Below are 21,166 nucleotides of genomic sequence, written 5' to 3' on the forward strand. Positions count from 1 at the left end.
TATTTCCATTCCTACTTCCTACTGGAACTTAACCAGTGTGCTCCTGCCTGGGGTGTCCTGGCCACAGACTTGAACCTGGGATCAGAGAGCTCATCCTGTTTTCAGAGTTTGTTCCTTTGCAGGGTGAGATGTGTTGGAGCCCACTACCGTGGAAGTATATCAATTGCTTACAGGAAACAATGGAAGAACTTCTGCCTATGTACTCTATAGTTATATAGTCATTTTGCTTTTTTAAGTAACATTAGGTGTGGAAAAAGTTAATTTACATTAACTGTACAGTTAAGAATAATAAAAATATAATTACAACATTTTTAATCCTCTTAGAGTCTGTCAGTAAGGTTAAAGAAAATCGCCAACACTGTGAATAAAGCTCATAAAGTCAATTAAAATTTCACAAATAAATAATAGCCGAACATGATCAGGTCTCTCCATATAATTACATTTTGGTGTTTAATTTCATTCATTTTATTTTCTGGGTTTCAAATGGCTTTCTGAAAACCTTTGTATTTCAGTGCTATCTCGATGTTTTAAGAATAATTCCGAGGTGTTAAAAGGCTTTTTATGCAAGAAAAAGCAAAGGCCACTAAGAAAGGGCCAATAAACCTGTTTAAACATTTTCCTTGTATGCTGTAAATTGGGATAAGCCTTAGGAAAAATGCAGTTTCTGATTTTTACTAATATCTGTAATGTTGTGGCTCCTAGCCTTGTGTATGAGTGCTCAAGTCTTTCATGCGAGTATAGATGTCTGGCTCATACAAATCCAAATATTTTCTAGAGGAAAAGCATATTGGATATCACAGCCACTCTCCTGGCTTTGGCGTTTGTCTCCATTTGAAGGATTTGAAGGATTCTCCATTTGAAGGATTTTCCTCTATGATTATGTACTTCTCTCTTCTCTTTGTTCTGGTAGGTCAGCAAAAGAAGATGGGAGGAAACCTTAAGCTCTTCCGGATATGTGCTCTGACAGTTGTTAAGATGATGATTGTCAGCATTTTAGTGGTAATCTATTGTAAAGATGTGAGTTTTCCAGGAATGATTTTGCGCTTCTTGTTGGCAGTTGTGGACAATTTGCAGGTTCTAAAGAGCATCAGATTTTTCAATTCCCCGGCCACTCCAATGATCACCTACAATCCACAGCTACCGCACAGGCCGTATGATGTTGCTTATCCCTACAACTACACATACATTCTCAATGAGCCGGAGAAGTGCAGCAAAATGACCCCGTTCCTGATCTTAATGGTCCCAGTGGCACCAGACAATCGCCTGTCAAGGGACACCATCAGAAGGACCTGGGGTAATGAAAGCTTGATTCCTGGGGTGAACATTCTTCGGATCTTCTACTTGGGGCTTCCATCTGGAGAGCAAGCCTCTCGTATACAGGAAGAGCTGAAGAACGAGAGCCAAGAGCACCAGGACATGGTCCAGAAGGACTTTATGGACAGCTACTTCAATCTGACCATCAAGACAATGATGATCCTGGACTGGTTGACCTCCTACTGCTCTGAGAGTCCTTACGCTATAAAGATTGACACAGACACTTTCCTCAACGTGGACCACTTGGTTAAGTTCCTGGATCCCAAGGCTATCCCGACCAAGAAAGACTTCATCACTGGGGTGATCATTGAAGGTGGAGAAGCTCGAAGAGACCGAGGATCAAAGTGGTACATGCCTGAGGAGGTGTACCCCAAAAGGACTTACCCCCTCTATGTCTCTGGGATTGGCTACATCTTTTCCCTGGACTTGGCCCAGAAGATCCTGGAAAAGTCCAAGTATGTGAAACCTTTGCACCTAGAGGATGTCTACGTGGGCATGTGCCTCGAGGAGCTGAACATTAAGCCAACATTCCCCCCAAGCCAGTCTCTCTTCAATCTTCAGTGCCTGCCCTTTGACAAGTGCCTCTACTCAAAAATTATCACTATGACAGATCTAAGCAACAGTGAACTTCTGTACTACTGGACAGCTTTTCAGAAACCTGGGCCTCCATGTTGAAAAGGAGAGGTGAGTAGGGAATATGAAGAAGAAGTGGACAGAACATCAGAAGTGTGACGTGACCTTTATAAAAGCTTTGTTAATGCTAATGGTAGTATTATGTGATTCTTGCCTACATATTGTACCAAACAGTATTTCATGCCTTGTTTGGGTATGATCTCTTCCCTCATATATTATTGTAAATGATTATCTGACCTTAGTACTGGCCATAAAGATTATATCATTTCATCCAGCAAATGCTCCTGAAAGAATCTCCCCAAACATTGGTGAGGAGGAAACTAAGTTGAAGAATCCTGTCATCATTACTCAGGAATTATTAAAAATGGACGTCTTATACTTTGTCTTCCCTCTCCAGTATATACAGCAGATACTGTACCTGTCAAATATTTAATGGCATATATTAAGCAACCAAGAGATTTGTTCAAACAAACAGCTGAGACAAATGACTCTTTTTTCCACTGTTCGTGTGAATTTGTTTACAAAAAACCCTGGAATCCATCTATTCCCCAGCTTCACAAACGTTTTGGTTTATAAGTAATATACAATACATTAATCACTTGTATTTTATACCAAGCTTGTTTCTCATGTTCAGTCTTCTAAAATAGAAGTACAGTTCATATCTGTTTTGCGGTTCACAGTATCCCAGGATAAATGTTTTGATTTACCCCTAGGGGAAGAGAATAGGCAAGTTCCTGGTACAGAAACACTCTTTTTTTGTGTTAATCACACAAAAGTGGTACTATTTGAAAATAAAAATTAAAAAAAGCATAAGGCTGTACCAATAACAAAGACATGAGATGGATTTCTATTATTTTTTTCTTAAGGTGCTGTTGTGCAAAATTACATTTAAACTACAAGGAAGTGAACTTAAACCTGAGAACAGGAGATACTTATTCACACAAAGGGTTGTGGCAGTGTGGAACAAGCTACTCTGCAGTGATCAGTAAAGTTGATACCCTAATTTCTTTCAAGAAGTGGCTGGGTCAGATCATTTGATCAATTAATGACCATCTACCAAATAAGCCAGATGGGCTGAATGACCTCTTGCTTGTAAACCTTTCTTCAAGGCTTCTGCTCTTAATCCTACAGATGTACACTGAGTACAGAAGGGAACCTTCAAGAACAGTAAGTTACAAATCTGCACCAAAAGGGCTCAAGGGAGGTGGCTTCTCTACAGCCTTTGCTGAGCAGGGGAAGCAAAGCTGTCTTCAAGTAACAACATGTTCTTAAAGGGGGCAGATTCATTAGATCTCAGAAGCTTATAAAGGTTGGTGCCTTCTCAGTCCTGGGATGGGAAACGTACAGTACGCTGCTGCTGTAAGTGGTGGGGTCCAGCAGGTATACTTTTCACTTTGGAGCAGAAATTTCAAATCATTGCCACAATACAGTTGTACTTGGCTGATCAATGAAATATTTTGTCATCTGACTACTTGGTCATTAAAATCCTGTTGAGATTACATCATAATCAGAATGTTATATAAGTAGAATCTGCTCTTCAATCCCGTGTCTAAAGGAACATTTCTCTGGGTCTCACCATGATTACAAGTCCCCCTTTTCACCTGCTACCTGAGCATTTTTTACAGGGATGTATTTATCTGCTAATTATAGATTATCACCTGAATAAATAAAATACATTTTGAAACTTTTCTGAATTTTTCAGAATTTTCAGATTTATTTTACACAGAATTGTGCACACAAGGTACAACTGCAAATCACCAGCAGGAGGCACAGAAGGTTTCCTTCATTATCCCGAGCTGTTCTGGTTCCTAGCTGCAGCTATCAGTTTCTTTGGCATTCTCTTTTACTGCAACAGGAAGTAAGTGCTTTGTTGTCCATCTGCACTTTGGGGAGACACTGGGGGTTGATGTTGTGTTCAGTATATATTACAATATTAAGCGTTGAAACAATGCAATGCATTATGATAAGCCCTGCTGCAGCCTTGCTGCCACAGTTACACAGAGCTCTGAATATTGGTTCTGAGATAATGAAGCAATTAAATGACACAAGTCTTTATGAACCTTGACAGGAAATTGCAGTGCTGAAATTTAATCATGAAAAGGATGGAGATTTCTTGAGACAACTGAAAAGTGCTCAGGACCACATTGATTTTTGAAAACTTTTTTTACATCCAGATATACTTATAATGTCCGCCAATGGTTCAATTTCTGAACCACTGAGGCAGCGTATCGACTGTTTCATGAAGGATATTGTAAGTGCCTTCAGGTTTAGTTGATCCTTGGGACATAATACCGTATATATACTGTATTCTAATGCATCAGAATGCAATGCACTATATATTATTTGCAAATAATATATAATATTGAAGGTGCAATACTGAGTTAGACAATAATAGAAGAAGTGTTACAAATGAGAGGAGACCTTTCTACCAACTTAGCATCTTAGATAATCCTAAAATATCTTGAAAGAAGCCTTGTTATCAGCTTCAACAAAATGGCTGAGCAGCTTGTACCAGACTCCCACAACTCTTTGTACAAAGAGGTGCCTGCTGTCCTCAGTTTTACATGCACATTCACATAGTGCCACTTAGCTCAATGATTCTGAGGTCTGAAAAAGCAACTCTTCAGTGTGTGATCTTTGTACCCAAAAACTCCCAAAAACATCTTTAGATGATTTAAGTATTCCTGACATATGTAAAAGTACCTGCAGCTGAACCTAATCAAAGTTATTTGTATTTAATTATAAATTGCCTAACCTTTAATATTTACTTTGCTATTTACAATAACACAGCAAAAAAAAGCATAAGCTTAAAGCATAAAGCACGATCATTTTAATTTGTGTTGACATAATGTCCATTAAAGAGAAAAATGAGCTGCACATGTAGAGGAAGTCGGAAGTGAATGAAAGTGAAAGTGGATGCACTCAAGGCTGTCAGTTTGTGAGGAGATATAGCTATTGTGGGACAGACAAGTTATAACTCTGTGAAGAAATGGCAGCAAGATCTTCTGTCCTGGAAGAGGAGCTCTCCTGTCCTGTGTTATGAAATTTTCAGGGACCCTGTCATCTTGATGTGTAGCCACAGCTTCTGCAAAGCCTGCCTGGACAAACATTGGCAGACTGTAAGGTCTCAAAAATGTCCCGTTTGCAGGAAGACCTCTAGAGAAATGCCTCCCTGTAACCTGGCTCTAAAGAATCTGTGTGAGTCCTTGCAGGAGGGAAGTCTAGCTGGGACTGAAGAGCTCTGCAGTCTGCACAGTGAGAAGCTCTTTTGTTTGGCTGATGAAGAGCCTAGCTGTGTGGTGTGTCAGACTTCAAGAAAGCATGAAAACCACAAATTCTGCCCTGTGCAGGAAGCAGCACAGACATATAAGGTTTGAAGTAAAAAATGTCTTTAGAGAAGTATAAATAATGGTTTTAACCTTATTAAGTATACAGATAGTAAATATTTAAACACGAATGAGTCGTTTAATGTTTTGTTGACTCAAAAGCTGTGCTCTCAGCTGAGCACTGTGCCCTTTTTTTCTGGAATTTCACATTGCTAATGGCTACTGTATGTTATGTTTCTAACTCAATTTCCTTTGTGTTACTTGACACCAAGGGGTAAATATACTTATTTTGTGTATATTGTGTAATAATGGTAAATATACTATTGTAGCAGTTCATGTGCTTCATGAATGCAAATGTTTGTCATTGGCTGGTACTTTTTCCAATAGTACTTTTACAGAGATGAAACTCTCATTAAATCATTTATTGAGAAGAAAATAAAGGCTGTAGGAAAGCATTCAGCTATACATCCAAAAAGGGTAAAATAAAAAAATACATTGCCTGTAACAAAAAAAAACAGAAAATCTCAACTTCATGTAGGAAGTAGGCACTGAGAAATTATTTATGAGAGAATCTTAATTGTTTCATTATGATTTCTGTCTTTCTTGGTCATACAGTACTTGTGGACAGGGAAGTAAAATTGACTAAAAATGATCAAATTCAAAAATGAACTTTGTCAGTGTTTTCTAGGAGGAACTTTGAGACATCACTGAAGCTACTGCAGGAGAAGCTGGAAGCCTTTTATAATGTTAAAGAAATGTGTGACAAAGCATCAGAGCATATTAGGGTACTTTTACAATATGAATTTTATCTGACATTTAACAGGTTTTATGAGATTACAGAGGAAAAATGAATAATTATGTTCCATTTCCACACTTAAACTACAATCAAGCAAATCAAGTAAAAAACATAAGACTCTGACTTGTTTCTAAAGATCAAGGTGCAGTTTACATTCAAGCAGTTTTTTCTTGAACAAAATAAATCAGAATTGTTCTTCATTTGTTTGTGGCTTAGTTCTAATTGTCACTTTAATCACTACTTTAATCACTTTTTAATTACTTTGCTCTGTTCAGAAAAAAAGACAGGCTTGGTAAATGAAGTTTTTTCAAGCATTAACAAAAACAAAATTCTTTGTATTTTAATTTTTTTTCCATTCCAGATGCAGACCCAGCAAACTGAAAGACAGATAAAGAAGGAGTTTGAGAAACTTCACCAGTTTCTAAAAGATGAAGAGGCAGCCCGGATAGCTGCACTGAGGAAGGAAGAGGAGCAGAAGAGTCAGATGATAAAAAGGAAGATTAAGAGGCTCACAAGAGAGATCTCATCCCTTTCAGACACAATCAGAGCCATAGAACAGGAGATGGGACCTAAAGACCTTTCATTCCTCCAGGTAAATATGACTCTCTGTAACAACACTCCTTTTAATGTTGGCAGCTATATATATCATTCTGCAGTTCACAACTGGAGACCCACTGAAGCTAAGCAGGTGTGAGCTTGGCCTGTACCTGGGTGGAAGACCTCCTGGGAAAGTTAAGGTCACTGCTGGAAGAGGTTTAGTGGGACCAGTAGAGGGTGCTTACCCTGTGGTCTGTGTGGATCCTGTAAAAAGTAGTCCTATGAATGAGATGTGAAACTGAGGTCCCGACTCTCTGTGGTCATTAAAAACCACGGGAAATTTCTCAAAAAGAGTATTCTTGCCACATTTGTTCCTGGCCCTTACTAATCACAGCCTCCTAATAACGCCCATTTATGTCTTGGCTTAATCACTCTGTTCTTGTCCCTGCTGTACCTGTAAGTGCTTTGAGTAGTGTCCAGAAAAGTACAATATAAGTGTATGGCATTAATAATAATTCGTACTGACAGTAATGAAAGGTCACATTCACATACTGTGTTCCCAGTGCTGGGCTGAAACACTGAGGTGTGAATTCGGCTGTACATTTTATGCTGGCAGTTTGGGATTTTCCTGAATTCTACTGCAATGACAAGTCGTCTTCCAATTAGAGCAGAGTTTAATTCAGGAGAAAAATATAAAACAAATTGCCCAACCTGACTTCACGCTCATTGACCAGGGAATCCTCCGAGTTAACAACTGTAGTGACAGTTCTGCACAGCAGAAGGCTCTTCTGTTTTCACGCCTGTTATAAGCATTTACACCTTTTAAACCTATAAGCATTTTAATACTGTGCTGTATCATCTTCTAAGATTTTAACATTTTATTGGTATGTTATTTTATTGTTGCAGAAAATCTGTGTTGTATAAAGATCTTACTTTTCTATTCTTTAGACATGCTTGATTCAACTGTAGTCTGATCTTCATTCTGTCTACAGAATGTCTTAAGATTTCTATTTATGAATAATCACTCATATTTCACATTGATTATGTTTTTCAGAACTACAAGAACACAAAGAGCAGGTACAGTATGTGAGCTCCAGCGTGTCTTCCTCTTTTCTATTGTACTGAGTTCAAACCCAGAGCAGCATTGACTCTTGAATATTATTGTAGGGTCCAGCGCACACTGCAGGATCCAGAGAAGATTTTGGGAGCACTGATAGATGTTGCCAAGCACCTGGGCTCTCTGAAGTACAGAGTCTGGGAGAAGATGCTGGGGATTGTTCAGTACAGTGAGTACTGGGGAGCAGGATCACGGGGGGGGATTAACAGGATTTTCTGGAAAGTGCTCTACAGTAATGTGACTTCCTTTCTCTTATCCGAGATCAAGTGGAATAGACAGCAGGCCACAGGCACATCTTGCATCATTCTTCTAGTAAAACATAGTTAATGGAACATGAACTACCCTATTCACTGCAGTCATCTTTTGATTACTCACAATTATACTGAAGATTGGTTTAGCTTGTTCATTTACACCAACATTGAACTATAATTCTTGTTAAATTATTGACTTAGCTCTCTTAAGTACTTAATGAGTATTTTATTAAAATAATTTTGTCAGCATGGCTTTATGTAAATGGAACTTCCACAATATAAAACTCACATTCTCAACAGCCACTACAAAATGAAGTTTATTAGTAGAGAATATAACTGTGTGAAGATAAGGATAGGAACTTTAAATTTTAACATATGTTTTTGCCTTGGTCCTTACATTCCACTCACAATAATAACATTATTTAATAAAAAATCTAAATAACTTCTTCATTTATTTTACTACCTTTTTTCAGTTAGTTACACAACACACATACAGCATAAACTCTACCTTGGCTACAAATATAAGCCAAAGCTATTTTTTTATTGCTAGTTTCTTTCTCTATCAGCTCCTATGACTCTTGATCCTAACACAGCAGAACCTCAGCTCTCACTGTCTGAGGATCTTACTAGTGTGAAAGGCAGAGCTGAGAGACAGCAGCTTCCTGACAACCCAGAGAGGTTTGATACGGGCGGATTTGTGCTGGGTTCTGAGGGATTCACCTCTGGGAGACACTGCTGGGATGTGGAGGTAGGAGACAAAAATTACTGGACCTTGGGTTTGGCTAAAGAAACCATTAGCAGAAAAGGATCAATCACTGGGAGCCCAGAAGGAGGATTCTGGACGATAGGTCTTCTGGATGGTGATTACAGAGCACTGACGTCACCAGAGACACGACTCACTCTGAAGAGGAAACCTCAGAAAATCAGAGTGCAGCTGGACCATGACAGGGGGGAGGTATCATTCTCTGACCCCAGTGACAAGGCACCCATCTACACATTTAAAAATGCATTTACAGAGCGGGTTTATCCCTTGTTTTGGCCAAGCTATCCTGATCCTTTACAAATCTGCCCAGTGGAAGTGTCTATAACAATTAAATAACCCCTTATCATGAGGATAAAGAACAGGGAAGATGTGGAAGCCAGTAGAATGTGTGAGGGGTTCCCTTTCTGGCTGTGGAATCTTTTGGGATGACAAGCAGTATCTAAATGCATGAGATTATTATTATAACATTTGGAAGAAGGCTCCACAGCCAAACTGTTGTTCATACTTTATTTTTCAGCAAGGAGAAAACTCTGCCCATTTCTTACAGGCAAGTTTCTACATTTCAGCTCTTCGTTCCCTGGTCAAAATCAGCTTCCTACTTTTCATAACCCTGAGAATTTAGATCTCTGAACATGTGATTCCAATGGGTTATTTGCAGAGCAGTCGTTCACATAATGTGATGTTGGTTACTCTTATTTTACGGGAATATTACTGTATGTATGTTTGGATAAATGAAAAATTAAAAATAAATCAGCTTCAAAGGATGTTTTTTTACAATTAATTGTTTTCTTGTTGTAATCATGCAATAGATGTTTTTTGAGTGTGCTTGTTAAGTCACTGAGATAATTTTGAAATGTATTTTCTCTTGTAAAGATGTTTAAGCTCAGCTTTCAACAATGCCATTAATTTCAAATCTCAAATGCATTGAAAGGGGAACTATAGTCCCAGTTTTCAGATCAGTGATTAAATCTGTAACAAAATAAATTTATTGTCGATATGGGAAAAATGACAAATTTCCAATTAAGCACAAAATCTTGAATTTTGTGAAAGTACTGTAAGTTGCCATAATGTCTCAAACCCTTGGTTTTGCCACAGACGAGAGTGAAAGTTTTGCTACATGAAGCGGCCTTTCCTGCTCACTAGTCACTGTAATAACTAATGTAATCTGATCTACACGTGAATAAGTACAGGTTGTGCACTGCAGAAATATTCCAATGTGAGTTAACAAGTAGGTTGAATTTGTCTAAAGTCTCGAAGTTGAGAGCAATATGTATTGGCAAGCCAGCTTGTTTACAATGTCATAGACAACCACACAGGTTGTGTAGTTTGGAATTTTTTCTTGCCTCTGAATCGCAGAGCATGGTGCTGCCATACCTGGAAATTTAATCTATTTTGTAATTTGTAGGTTTTACATGTTACTGTTGTAGCGGCGAGGCTTATTAAAATACAGGAATTAAGTTTTCTGTTTCCTTGCCAGTCCCTCTTTCCTTCATCTCAGTGGTGCTGGGTACAGAGAGGCCATTCCAAAAAGTGTTTTTCTAGCTGATGGAGTGTCCTGATAAGGAACAGCTCCCCAAAGCTAAGATACATCAACTCCCGAAGCTGAGATGACAAATGTTCATTTCTGGCTCCTCAAAGTCTGGGAGATTCCAAGGGAGAGCTTCATCTCAAGTGGTTTACAACCCCAAGGTCAGAGTGCATGGTTACTCATCCTCCACCTAGATCAGCCAATCAGGAACTGGTAGGGCCGAGTAACCCACGTGGGTCTCTGATGCCCATGAAACTTTCAACCAATGAGTGACCTGCAGTCCCTCCAGCTAAAACAGGCAACACAGAGCAATTCCAGGGCAGGACGGCCCGCAGGCCAGAACAGTTGGGAAGCGCAGGACATTCTCGCAGCGCGCCTCCTGACCATCCTGATACTCAGCCCGGACCACCATGTAACAGCCAGTGTGTCCGAGTGCCAGAACTTTCTTTTGTTCTAAGAGTCGAGAATGGAGGTTGCCAGCGCATATCTAGAGGATCCACCCGAGGTTAGCATCAGCAGCAAGCCTCGTGAACAGGTCGGAACTGTGGACAGCTGAATCAGTATTCAGAACTAGCCCTTCATCAGGAACGAACCGGTCTTCTTCCTGACTTGCTGGGACCCACAGTCTTTTCTCCTGTGCACAAACTTTGCTAGTTAAAGCCAACACCAACTAGCCGGTCTTCAGAGAGCATCAGCAGCAGGAATCTCTCCAGCCGCACCGAGCACTGCTTGGCACCGAGCCAGAGAGCGCGGATTGGACAGCAACAAGCCTGCAACTGTTTCTTTGCTTGTGTCTGCGGGAGATCTGAATCTCCAGAGATTGGATGAGTATTCAACTTCACTGCATTACAGCTCGAGAATTCAATTGTTATCTCAACCAGTTGATATCAATTTAATTCCTAAGAGTTATGTACTTGTTTTGAGTATCTAATGTAGAAGTTGTAACCAAGTTCATTTACGAAATGGTCTAAATGAATGATATACTGAATGTATGTCCTCTTGAAATGTGTAACTCTTTGTGGCTGAATGAATATATATCTTTTGTATTCTGCTAACCCTCACGATAAGATCTGTTAGGTTTACATGCACAATTTATGTATTAATAAATGTATCCTCGTGTATTAGTACCTGTGTGTGCGTTGTTTGAGTTATACCGCATGGTTGGATTCTAATGCCATTAAAAGAATCATTTTGTGATTTACTGCCACAATTAATAATTGTCCCAGTAAATGCCCAAACCCCTACATTACAGGTGCCTCGTGAAAGGATACTACACTGTGTACATTTTATTGTGGTTGGAAATGCGCTCATCAGTGCTGATTCTTTATAACCTTGAAATATAAAATAGCATTTTATATTTAACCAATATATTTAATCCCCTTTAATCAACATTTTCTTCAGCCAGATGAGATGAGGTCATGATCTGCTTTATAGATTTTTCACCTTTTCATTTTACAGGCAAGTCTTGTTGTATGTGCTGGTGTCTTCTGTGATGGCTTAAGGACAAGTAGAATTGAATCTTAAAAATTCAAAAAAATTCAACAAGTTTGGTTTAATGTTAGGAGACTGAAAATCTTTCATGTTGCATTTGCAGTTAGAAAGTACTAAATGTATTCTTAGTAGGATAAAGAATACAAGAAAATGGTTTGGTCAAATTACATTGTTAATATGCTCTGTAGAATGTATTTTTGAAGGGTAATAAAATTTGTGGATTATTGAAGACTGATTGTTATTGTAACATCACTCTCAGGAGACATGGTGTATGGAGGGTACAGTAGACGTTTAGTGAGTCTTTTATTAATTAGCTGTTTTTAGAGAGCATGTCTCCTACAGAAAAGGTGAGAGACTTCTGTCAGTACAGCATATCCTCCTTGTAATGCCACAGCATACAGCCACAGTGGATACAACCACACAGGTGGTGATTTGTCAGAACCCAAGCACAAGAGACTAGAGAATGAAAAGTGAAAGAGGATTATGAGAATTACTGGCCAGTGGGGCTGATCAGCCCAGGCCAGTCAATAATGGGGGGAAAACATTGATCCCAGGAGAACCCAGGCTAACTGCATCCCTGACAAAAAGAAAGGTCACTGAATTTAGACCATTGGAAAGGGAGCATTGGGTACTGAAAGGAAACCAATAGTGAGACCTGGCTAACTCGAGGGTCAAGGCATTGAGCAGTTAAAAGAGAAAGTGAAGATTAAAGATGCTGGCTAGAATAGAGACTGCTTTCTCAAGAGATACGGGGCACAGGCAAGGAGCTGGAGGTGCTGTGCCAGGTGATACTGTGAGCAGGCTAGGGGTGCAGAGCGAAGATTGGAAGCTGGGATTGCTGCTAAACAGAATCTGCCCATCAGAAAACACTCATCTACAGGAGGAACGAAATTGCGAGCTTCCTGGACAAGGAGCCGACAGCTAGAAGGGCAATCTTGAGGCTGCCGAGACTGCTGCACTGGGCAACGCTGGAGCTGAAAAATCCTGCAGGGACCAAGGGCAGAAAAAAAATAAAAGGAAGCTCGGGTATGGCGAACACCCGGATAGTGAGTGTCCAGCAAAGAGAGAAAGCTGTGCAGAGTAAAGTTCAGACTTCAGGAAAAAAAAACAGCCAGAAAGCCCATGAGTCACTAAAAAAATTAAAGGAATGTAGTGCCCTCTCCGGGTGCCTTAGCTGAAGCGCACTCGAATAATGAATGCATCAAAGTGCATGCTGGGAATCGCCGCAGGGGGATGGACTGAGGGTCAGCTGGGCATGTAAAAAGTTGTGTAGGAAAGGAAGTAAAAAGCCTTTTGCTGTTGTTGGCCCTGTTTTTCCCAAGAGTTGTGTCCACCCTAAACTTGTGTACTGGTTCCTATTGCTTCCCGCGTGTAATCAATGCTTTGTTGGTTGGAGTTAATATGGTTGTTGCTGCTTTGTTGTGGCTGGACTGAGTTCCAGGAATAAAGAGGGTGTGTTTAACTCCAAAGCTGGTCCTGGTACTATTTTTCCCTGTGTGAATCCCATGGCTGCCACAGGAAGGATTGGGTATGGAGAAATTGAATAAGGAAGCTTTTAAGAAAAGGAGAGAGAAACGGGCATCAGGGAAGTCATGGGGCTGCATTGTTAGTGCAGACAACCATCCAGCTCAACAAACAAAAAAGTGGAGTGAGACAGGAATGCAAATGCTGGAATTGAATACTGAGCTAATTAACATGGATCCCCAAAACGTACAAAATGAAAGACATAACTCAAGATGCAGTATAAACCAGAAAACCCATGTTAATTTCTGGTTTGAAATAAACATGTTACCTGCGACAATGAAGAACATGTGGAGATTTAAAATAAGAACAATAGATCATCAGACTGGTTTGAAATGACAGGATGCCCATCTAGCTCATTTTGAGCTGCTCCTCACTCCTACTCCTTCACTCATCTGGAGTCTTGTGTTTCTTGAGTGCAGACACACAGAGCTTCCTGTTCCTCAACCCTATGACACTACTAATCCTCTACGGACCAGCCAGCCTTTGGTCTTCCAAGGTCGGTCTCCAGCCATTGAAGTCTTCCTCCTCATTCCACCAGGCTGGGCCTCACACTCACTCTGTCTCCAGTGCCTCACTCTTGCACTGACACTTTCTACACTAACAACACGAGTCTCTTCCGCACCTCACTCCATGCTGAGACTTAACACACTTTCTCTAATTAAAATTGCATGTACCCACAAAACCTCTCAGGTGACTCATTCTCCTTGCAGCTACCAGTGCACCTTCTCCCGACCACTGTGTTTCTAAGACATGCAGCTGCTGGTGTATCTTACACTCGTGGCCAGCTACTTGCTTGTCTCATCTACACACTGTTGAGCATCAGTGGTGCCCTCACCTCATTGCCACCACATGCTCTCCACCAGAGATCTGCAATTAAGTGGACACTACTCTTTCCCCCAATACCCTGTTTGCTGGCAAAGGGTCTCTGTACTGCCACTGACCCTTTGATTACACTTGTGCTCAGATTCTAACTCACTTAAACTTACACAATCTCTCACTGTCTACAAACACACAGACAGCCCTTCTCTCTGCCATTGTAAACAGGCTGCTGTCTCTTTAAATCAGTTCTTCTGAGACTCTTTCAGCAATGGTGATGTTTAAGAATTAAAGTGAAACAAAAAAGCCTGAGATTATAGCAAACGAGAAGACACCAGGATGGAATTCTGTTTTTTTTCTTAAGATGCTCTTGTACAAAATCAAGTGGATACTACAAGAAAGTGGACTTAAAACTGAGAACAGGAGGCACTTCTTTAGACAAAGAAGTTTGTGTAAAGAAAGTTTGGAACAAGCTACCCAGCAGATTTTTTTCCATGGATCAGGTAATGACCTCTCATTTGTAAACCTTTCTTCAAGGCTTCTGATCTCCATTCTATAGATGTACACTGTGTAGAGAAGGGAACCTTCAACAACAGTATATTACACGTCTGCATTAAAATGACTCAAGGGATGTGGCTTCTCCACAACCTTTGCTGAGTAGAGGAAGCCGAGCTGTCTTCAAGGGACATCATGGTCTTAAAGGGATCAGACTCATTAGATCTCAGAAACTCAGTAAGGTTGGTGCCTTCTCAGTCCTGGGATGGGAAACTTACAGAGAAATCTATGTTGCTGTTGTAAGTGGTGGGGTTAGTGGTCCAGCAGTTGTGACTTTTCACTCTGGAGCAGAAATTTCAAATCAGCTGTGATACAGTTGTACTATGCTGTAGGAGATTCTGACTTTTTAATGAAACATTATACTAAAGTAATTTAATATCCTATGGAGATTGTATAATAAATAGAATGTTCTGTGAACAGTATCTGTTATTTAATTTTCTGTCTAATTGGAAAATTATCCTTGATCTTGCCATTAATACAGTCCTTAGCCTGTGATCACATGAATTTAAAAATAAAAAAAATATATTTTACATAAAAGAGAGCTCTTAATATAAAATGCAAATCACCAGCAAGTGGAGCTGTTTCACAAATTATCCATAGTTGTGCAGTCCCTTACCTGCAGCTAACATATTTAAATTGGAGTTCTCCTTTACTGAAACAGACGGTAAGGGTTTTTTATGTCCTGGACTGTGGGAAGACACTGGCTCAATTCACACAGATGAAAAATGAATTAGAAAATGGCCAGATTGAAGGTAATGATTACTACTTTAGAAACGAAAAGGCGATTCTGTTTTTTATTTTTACTGTGTAAAACCTGTGTGAGCCTTGACATGTACTTTTTTAGTCTGCAGAATGTTTTTCTTTTCTTATTCCCCTTTTTGTTGTTTTTGTCTGCTTCCCATTTTGGTGTGCTTGTAGTTTGGTGTTTTGTCCAACATTTATTACAACATTAATTGTTGAGATAATTTAATGTATTGTGAAAAGCCCTGCTGCGGAAGGAGGTTCCACAGTCATGCAGAGCTGTGAGGATTGTTTCTGAGATTATGATTATTATCGAAACAGGTCTTTATGAGCCTTTGACAGGAAATCGCAATTTTGTAATTCAATTACAAATGAGAATTCTGTCATTTTCAAAACACTATAAAGCATTATAATTCGGGACCACTTTGATTCTTGAAAATTTAATTATTTTTTTCCAAGAATTAAGGAAAACATTTCCATTCCTGAAATAGACTTACATTATAGTGGTCAGCAATGGTTCAGCTTCTGAACCACTGAGTCATATTGATTGATTCATGAAGGAAATTGGAAGTGCCTTCAAAGTTTAGCTGATCCTTGGGATATGATCAAGTTGCTTTCCCCTATATGTTTCCCCCTTCTAATGCATTTATATAATGCAATATAATATATCTTGCAAATTTCACTAGGCACCTCCCTGTAAGAAGCACAAACACACATGGCTCTCTGGAAGTAGAGGGGATATCCTTTGGAAAAGTGGAAGTTTTTAAGTATTTGGGAGAAGTGGTTCAAGAGGAAAATAGTATAGAGGAAGAAATTCTAGCAAGGATTCAGGCTGGAAATTGAGATTTTCTATGGGGAAAATCAAGTCAAAACTGCTGTCACGAACAACCAAAACATGGATATACAAGACAATAATCCAGCTAATAGTACTGTATGGTGCAGAACTTTGGACTCTCACTAAGAAGATGGAGAGTAAACTCACGGGTTTTGAAAACAGTGTTTTAAGACAGATTTTTGGACCAGTGTAAGAAAATGGAGAATGGAGAAGAAGGAAAAGCAGAGAATTAAGAGAGCTGATCAGGACCCTGATATTGTTCCTACTGTCAAAGGAAGAAGACTACAGTGGTATGGCCATGTTATGAGAAGAGATCAAGACCTAATAAAAGAAATAGTAGAAGAGAATATTGAGGGAAAGAGGTCACGAGAAAGATCTAGAATAAGATGGCTTGACTCAGTGAAAGAAGATGTCGACATGAAGGAAATTGATGGAGAGATAGAATACGCTGGAGGAGGCTAGTTGGCGAAGCAACGGACTGGCTTCGGTTTGAGACACCACCCCAGTAAGTATACTAAGTTAGACTACAATAATAGAACAAATCTTGCAAACAAGAGGAGGCCTTTCTGCCCATTTAGCATACTTGGTCGCAAGTAGCTGATTGCTAAAATCACACCCAGTCACTACTTGAAAGAAGTCTGCTTCAACTGCATGGCTTTGCTAGATTGTTCCAGACTCCCACAACTCTTTGTGCAAAGAGTTACCTCCTATTCTCAGTTTTTCATACACTTCCATGTACTGTAGTGCCATGTAGCTCAGTTATTCTGAAGTCTGAAAAATAGATGGCTCTCAGTGTTTTCTTTGCACAAAAAACAGCTTTGGATGTTTTAAGTATTCCAGATATTTCCAAAAGCACCTGCAGCTAAATTTAATTCCAGAATTATTTGTATTTCAGTATATTCAGTATTACAATGCTTTTCTATTAACCTTTTAAATTATTTATAATTACCCAGTGAAACCATATTGTTCTCAAAAAGAATAATATGACCATTGTAATTTGTGTCAGTATAATTTCCATTGAAGAGAAAAACAGAAAACTGAGAGACAGATAAAGGGGGAAACTTCACCAGTTTCTATGAGATGCTTCTGAGAGAAGCAGAGGAACAGAAGAGTCAAATAATAAGAGAGAAGATTAGATAGTATTACATGAGAGAATGTCATTCATTTCAGACACAATCAGAGCTCAGAGCTGTTTCATTCTTGCAGGTAGTCTCTGTTACAACAGTCGTCTGAATGCAGATTGACACTAATGAATGGTCACATTATCAAACTGGGTTCAACTGTGTGTGAGTTCTGCTGTGATTTTTATGCTGGTAGCATGGGGTTCTCCTGGATTCTTCTAAAGTGACAGGTACTCTCCCAGGGCAGCATTCAATTCAAGAGAAAAATATGAAAAATATGCCTTAACTGGCCTCATGCTTATTAACCAGCGACTCCTCTAGAGTTAACAACTCTAGTGACAGCTTATTGCACAGCAGAAGGCTCTTCATTGACAGGATCCCATTTCAGAAATATTATGGGATTCTGTTTTCACCCCTTTTGATTTTATGTGAAAATGTATTTTAATAAAAATAATGCTGTATAAGCTTCCTCTTTTCTGTTGTACTGAGTCCAAACCCACAGAAGCACTGACTCCAGAATATTTTAACGCTACGGGGTTCAGGCAGGCGCCCTTGCCGCATCAGGTCGGCCCCCCACCGTCGGGGGTTTGAACCCAGGACTCCCGCGTCACTCAACAGGGACCCAGCCAGGTGAACTAAAGAGAGATCTCTCTCCAGCCTAGCAGCTGTGGTCCTGCTATTTCAGGGAAGGGCAGTGATGTCACCGCTCTGGTAAGCCGGCTCTTACACAGTGCCCGTCGGCCGTATGCGTTACAATATTATTGCAGAGCCCAGTGCACATTGCAGGATCCAGAGGGGGTTTCAGGAGCACTGATAGATGTTGCCAAGCACCTGGGCTCTCTGAAGTACACAGACTAGGAGAAGATGCTGGGGATTGTTCAGTACAATGAGTACTGGGGGGCAGGATCACAAGGGGGGGATTTAAAGTACACAAGGAAGACTGAGAATTGTGGACTCAAACTAGATAAAAGCAGTGGGAGTGCAACTGTGTTAGAGACCTGGAGTGGAGTGACAGATCTCTCCAGTTTACTATACAGGTGTCACTACATGACCTGCTTGCCATGGTAATCTTCTCCTGTAGTGTACTCTCTCTTTAGCTGTTGTCCTCATGTGTAATTGTCTGATTGTGCTCTAGAGTGATGTTACTCTCGTCTCTGTTTATTGATAACAGTCTAATTCTCTACAGACCAGAGACACACAGCCCTTAATAGCCCCTGTTGTTACTGAAGTCTTTCCCTTTCCACAATCACACAAGACAAAAGCTTGAGACCCTGTCCTGGATAAGGACATGATTTAAAAAGCCAGGTTATTTCTCATCAAAAAGATGCTTTCTTAATTAAAACATTGACAACAATGACACTGACACGCTTCATAGATATAAATATAGCAGTTTGAGGTTAAAATTCTTATTTTCCATTTCATAGTCTTAAACTTTTAGTTTAAGTCTCAAGTCTCCATCTATAGCCCTGTATTTCATTGACTATGTCTTTAAGCAGGTCATGGTTAATTTCTATTGTTTTTCCTGTCAGTTCCTGTGAAGCTGGACCCCAACAGAGAAGAAACCCACCTCTCACTGTCTAAGAATCTTACTAGTATGACATACAAACCTGAGAGACAACCCACAGAGGATTGATTCCTGCATCTGTGTACTGGGATCTGAGGGATTCATCTCTGGGAGACTCTACTGGAATGTTAAAGTGGAGGACAAATTTGACTTCAGTTTTGGGTGTCCATCGGCAGGAAAAGATCACTCTGAGCATAGTAGAAGTGTGGTTTATAGGTCTGTAGGGAGGCATTTATAAAGCACTGATCTCACCACAGACACAACTTAATCTAAAGAGAAAATCCAGGAAAATTAGAGTGCAATTATGACAGGGGAAGTATATTTAATGTGTAAAAATAGTATTGTATACACATATACAATACAATTGTACAATACTGTACATGTGTCATGATTATGTCTCTATGGTGTCTCTCGGCTAGCAGTTGCCCTGGGAAACTGTTACGTTCTCACAAGGGCTCACAGTTTTCCAGGGCTTGTTGCATAAACTGGATCCCCTTCAGGTGATCTGCCTTTAATGAACAATTATTCCATTCCCTATTTATCTTCTTCTATTTAAAGCTGAACACCCGCTTTAATGACGTTCCATCATTTTTCATTTCACACCTTTTCCCTGCACTACGGGTTTTTGTTCTGTGCTTTGTTTTTATTTGTTTTCCCCATCCTGTCTGCACTCGCCTGGTCTCCAGTTCCCGGGCAGGTGCCTCAGCAGCCTCTCTGGATGGTTGTCTTATCCTGCATTATGAAGCCCTTCTGCACCCCTGTCTTTGGTTCTCGACACCAGGATTCCGCTCTGAATTTGAGATCCCATTGTCCCTCAGGGCTCGGCAACAGGATCCCATTCCAAGACCAAGATACCCAAGCATTTTCCTTTTGTTTCTGGGAGCTCAGCACAGGATTGCACTACATAGCCAAGAGGCTGCCCAATTCCTTTCACAGTCTGCTCCAGTGTACTCTGGTTCCAGGTTTCACTCAGTACCACATCTTCTGTACCTGACTGCATGGTGGCCTTCTCTGTTTGCCTCCTTCTATGTGGTTCTATCCCACTTTCAGTAGTCAGCTTCCACCATCCAGGACCTTAGGGCTCTCCCTGTGCAGCCCTGCATCTCAGCTCCTGTTCATCCACTCCACTCCAGGATTTCACTGTGAGGCACTTGGTTTCCATCCTGGATATCTGGACTTTTCGCTGCTGCCTCTTTCTCCTGTGGTTCTATCCCCCTTCCAGGAGGCAGCTTCTGCCATCCAGGAACCCGGGGCTTTCTGTGTGAAACCCTGCACCTCATTTCCAGTTCCTGACTGCATGGTTCTGGCCAAAGCTTCTGGCCTTGGCCCTGGACCCCTGTACTCTTTCCTGCTGGTCTCCAGTGGTTCCATCCTACTTACAGGAGGCAGCTGCCATCGTTCAGGACCCTAGGGCTCTCCCTGTGCAACCCCATTTACTCTCTGCTTAGCAGCCCTGTCTTTGGTCCATTGAGTCCCACCCTTGCACTCACTCTTTTCTATGCTCCCTTCTAATTACTCTTTGAGATGGTTTCCTCTCTTGGTTCAGGGCTCCTTTCTGTTTGCACCCAGGCACTTCAGTCAAAGAGTGAAACCAGGGATACTGAGCTGATGGTGCATGCCTGGCCTGGTGTCGGATCAGAGTACCCATAAGGACATGCACCTTGAATCACCAGCTCCTGGGCCCTCTGACTGGACCACAGTATGGGGGATTTCTGCCTAGTTAGCTCAGCGAGACCCCTCCTCTCAGTATACCCCCTGGGGCAAAGCGCAACTGTGCAACTGTGCAACTGCGCAACTGTGCCCTGAGTATGCTGCTTTTTCTTTTCCTGTACAATGCATCAGCCTATGGGCCTGTTGGCCTATACCCCTGGCTACTTGAGGGTTGCCTCCTAGATCTGTGCAGCCCCCTTCCCATCTGGGGCTTGGAAGCCCATTCCTTACCTGAGCCAAAGGTCCCAGATTCCGGTTGGCGTGCTGGGATGAGCAGTCCTAGCTTGGGGCTGGGCCTTGCCATGCCAGCCTGTCTCTTTGATTGCCAGAGATGCAGACAGCCAACATCTCCCAGACCATTACATTTCCCTTGGTTTCTTTTCTTGCTGACTGGCTGGGCTTACCTGCTCCCCCAACCAGTTCTGTTTTTTTTTCCTCTCTTTTTTCATTCCATTACTGTCCAACTTGGGCTGATTAAGCCGCACCAGCCAGTAATCAACTAATCTATTACCACCTTTCTGTTTCCATTTTCTTCCACTTTCCC

General features: G+C 40.8%; 2 protein-coding genes across 2 annotated transcripts; both read left to right on the top strand.

Moving 5' to 3' along the window:
• Positions 1-924: 924 nt before the first annotated feature.
• On the top strand, positions 925-1,989 carry LOC148820898 (beta-1,3-galactosyltransferase 2-like). Its single transcript, XM_088931504.1, has one exon. The coding sequence runs from the start codon at positions 925-927 to the stop codon at positions 1,987-1,989; it is 1,065 nt and encodes a 354-aa protein (XP_088787630.1).
• Positions 1,990-5,268: 3,279 nt separating this feature from the next.
• LOC148820899 (zinc-binding protein A33-like) lies at positions 5,269-9,095 on the top strand. Its single transcript, XM_088933407.1, has 6 exons — positions 5,269-5,318; positions 5,962-6,058; positions 6,431-6,661; positions 7,661-7,683; positions 7,744-7,892; positions 8,541-9,095. The coding sequence occupies exons 1-6, from the start codon at positions 5,269-5,271 to the stop codon at positions 9,071-9,073; spliced, it is 1,083 nt and encodes a 360-aa protein (XP_088789533.1). The 3' UTR covers positions 9,074-9,095.
• Positions 9,096-21,166: the final 12,071 nt, after the last annotated feature.

Source organism: Atractosteus spatula, chromosome 14 (genome assembly GCF_055471065.1).
Source record: "Atractosteus spatula isolate fAtrSpa1 chromosome 14, fAtrSpa1.hap1, whole genome shotgun sequence".
Classification (NCBI taxonomy): domain Eukaryota; kingdom Metazoa; phylum Chordata; class Actinopteri; order Semionotiformes; family Lepisosteidae; genus Atractosteus; species Atractosteus spatula.